The sequence below is a fragment of the Corvus brachyrhynchos genome, unplaced genomic scaffold, assembly GCF_000691975.1.
Source record: "Corvus brachyrhynchos isolate BGI_N302 unplaced genomic scaffold, ASM69197v1 scaffold164, whole genome shotgun sequence".
NCBI lineage: Eukaryota > Metazoa > Chordata > Aves > Passeriformes > Corvidae > Corvus > Corvus brachyrhynchos.
Window position 1 is genome coordinate 1,117,737 of NW_008237426.1, and position 3,312 is coordinate 1,121,048.

General features: G+C 52.2%; 1 protein-coding gene across 1 annotated transcript in view; it reads right to left on the reverse strand.

Moving 5' to 3' along the window:
- ADPGK (ADP dependent glucokinase) overlaps nt 1-843 on the reverse strand; it is a gene marked incomplete at its 5' end in the record, with an annotated part of 6,032 nt that extends 5,189 nt beyond the window's left edge. The window contains one exon of the mRNA XM_017731088.1: nt 556-843. Within this exon, the coding sequence (XP_017586577.1) occupies nt 556-843 (288 nt within the window). The remainder of the gene's footprint in view (nt 1-555) is intronic.
- Between the last annotated feature and the right edge of the window lie 2,469 nt (nt 844-3,312).

Below are 3,312 nucleotides of genomic sequence, written 5' to 3' on the forward strand. Positions count from 1 at the left end.
ATGGGATATTGGGAAGGAATTGTTCCCTGGGAGGGTGGGCAGGCCCTGGCACAGGGTGCCCAGAGCGGCGGGGCCTGCCCCTGCATCCCTGGCAGTGCCCAAGGCCAGGCTGGAGAGGTCTTGGAGCAGCCTGGGACAGTGGAAGGTGTCCCTGCCCATGGCAGGGGGTGGCACTGGGTGGGCTTTAAGGACCCTTCCAACCCAAACCACCCCTGGCTTCTCTCACAGAAAACATATATACAGCTGAAAATCAGGAGATTCCTCACTCCCAGCCTCATCCCAGGGTGTTGGAGGCTCTTCCACAGCCTCAGCCCCATCTGGCTCCCAAGAGGCATCTCTGACATTTCAGTTTGGGAATGTCAGCAGGGGAGAGACCATTTCAACCCCTCCCATTTGCAGCAGGGGCAGAATCCCACGGAAAACCATGAACGCAACTCAAGCTACACCACAAGTTTCTTCCTAAACGGTTTTGTCTCTAGAGGGAGAGTGGAAGCCAGCAGTGCTCAGGGAGTAAGGAGGAGGAGTGCCAAGGCTCCGCTGTGGGTGCAGACCCACCTGTGCCGCGGGGTGCTCCGAGGCTGTCCGTGCGATGGCCTGGAACGCCTCGGCGTCGCTGAAGAAGCGCTCGGCAGCCGCCCCTCTCTCCATGAAGTGGGCAAAAGCCTCCCTCAGGTCCTGCCCGGAGCTCAGGACCGCGTGGTTCTTCCCTTCGCCGGGCTCCAGGCCCAGGGCCTCCAGCAGCTTCACCCCGGACAGAACCACATCCACGCAGGCGTTGACGCTGGGAGAGAGAAGGAAAAGGCCTCCTGGGAAAAGCAGACAGACCTCAGGGCACCTGGGAGTGCAGTGAGGTCACACCCCTGACTGTGCAGGGGGAGAACAACCAACCAAAGGGAAAAAGGGCACAGGAATTTCCTGAAATTCTCTCCTAAAGCTTTCTCCATTTGACTAGCTTTTATCGTGCCCAGAGAGGGATTTCTAAAACCTGCTGAATGAAAACAAGGAAAGCTGCGTGATCCAAAGGTGGTTGAGTATGTTACAATACAGGTCCTACTTAATTTCCTGCCTTGGGCTCACTCGAAAAGACCAGGCACAGTAACAGTAGCATTTTAAATTCCTAGAAGCTTTTAAAAATTTATGTATTTTGGGTTTCAAATGTGCATGTGATTCAAAACTGTTAAAAGCAAAACTGAAAGTGTTTAAGTCAGCTAGATCAACCTCTGGAGTTTCAACTATTCCTAATAATACCCAAAGCCACACATAACTCCCCACACCGGCTGGTTCTGTTTACGAGAAGACAAGAGAGCAATCTGTCTCAGCAAGTTGAAGTATTTGAAAATGGCAGTTTCTGAAGGACCGTCCCAAACTTACAGAAACAGCATGCAGTGGGAACAGGAGAAAAATCCTGTGATAGTAAGGGAGGGAGAAGAACCATTTCAGCAGATCCAGGCTTTACTGAAAGTCTAACTTCCAGTGCCCATTTCTCATTGATTTAATCACAGTCTAATTCAGACTAGAGGACAGGAAAGTTTCTAGCTGGAACCAGAACCCCGGGAAGACAATTTATAAACATTTGCCCTTGTCTCACTCCATGGTTTCAGAGAGATAACAATATACAGCAAATATATCCTGAGATTACACCAGCAATTATTTAAGCATCTTCTGGAGCTGCTGTCAAGTTCCATTTCTTCTCCTCTGCCCCACATGTCCCTGACAGGGATCCAAACCATCCATGAAACTCGTGCAGGATCCCTGACTTTCTCCACATCTCCCCCCACGACACTCCAAGGGCCAGTTCCTGCTCCCCGTCAGTGTGGAGTGCTCAGCACTCAGCACTCCCTTGGCAGTGACCTCTCAGGACTCAGATTTGGGCTGCAACACGGCAAAGCTGCATCAAACGAAATGAAGGACATGAAAAACCCTGAGGCTTTCCACTCCACGAGGTAACCAGCCCAGAAATCCTCTGGATGTGCATCACCTCCTGCACCGAGGACAGAGAAATTTCCTCGCATGGCAGAGAAAAGAAACCACAAGCTCAAGCAGCATTTTAGCCCCAATTTTATGTTTTAATGAATCATTACAGATCCAAGGGGATGAAACTAAGTCACATTCCTCTGCTAACACAGAGCTACACAGCCATGGAAGTGGATGACTCCTTCCAACACCCAAAGGCTGAATCCTCCAGTCAAAGGCAAGTAATCCTGCCATGTCCATATATTTAAAAGAAAGTGAGTCAAGCACTAAATATAACATCTGGATTAATGGTCAGACTTAAACCCAGCATTTAAGATCAATGTTACATTCCTGAACTTTCCCCTTGTTCTCTTCCCACTTTAAAAAGAGACAGTGGCTTGAATTTCCCTGTGCTCAACATCCATTGCCTTCCCTCTCCCTTCCCTCCACACCTCTCTCCAGCTCTGCCTGGACTCAGTTACCTCTTCCCAAAGGTGAAGGCTTTGCTCCCTTCTCCACTTTATAAACTTGTCTCTGGTACCTATTTATTGCCAGCCTGTGCTGGAGGGACCAGCAGCTCCAACTGACCCCAACCCCAACCCTCAGATGCTGCACATGAATTTGTTTTAAAGACAAGCAAGCTGGGAATAATGTCTCTGGAGAAGGGCTGTCAATAGGGCCTGAGCCCAGCTTAAATCCCCACCACAGGAGCGTTCTGGATCATCGATTGCCTCGGCCGATGTCCAACTCAGACCGAGCAGTGCTAAGGGAGGTGCTGCACTCACGTCTGGCTCTTTTCATGGAATCACGGCATGGTCTGGGTTGGAAGGGACCTCCAAGATCATCTGGCTCCATCCCCTATCACAGGCAGGGACACCTTCCACTATCCCAGGGTGCTCCAAGCCCCCGTCCAACCTGGCCTTGGGTGCTGCCAGGAATCCAGGGGCAATCACAGCTGCTCTGGGCACCCTGTGCCAGGGCCTGCCCACCCTCCCAGGGAGCAATTCCTTCCCAATATCTCACCTAATCTTGCCCTCTGGCAGTGGGAAGCCATTCCCCCTTGCCCTGTCCCTCCGTTCCCTGGCCCAAGTCCCTCTCCAGCTCTCCTGGAGCCCCCCTTGGCCCTGCAAGGAGCTCTGAGGTCTCCCTGGAGCCTTCTCCTCTCCAGGTGAGCACCCCCAGCTCTCGGAGTATCTCCGTGGTCTCCTCTGGATTCGCTGCAGCAGCTCCACGTCCTTCTGATGTCGGGACCCCATGGCTGGAGGCAGCTCTGCAGGTGGGGCCTCACCTGAGTCAAGCAGTGGGATGCTGGGAATCCCGGATGATTCCTTTTCCATCCTCAAGCTGTTTTCCACAGCC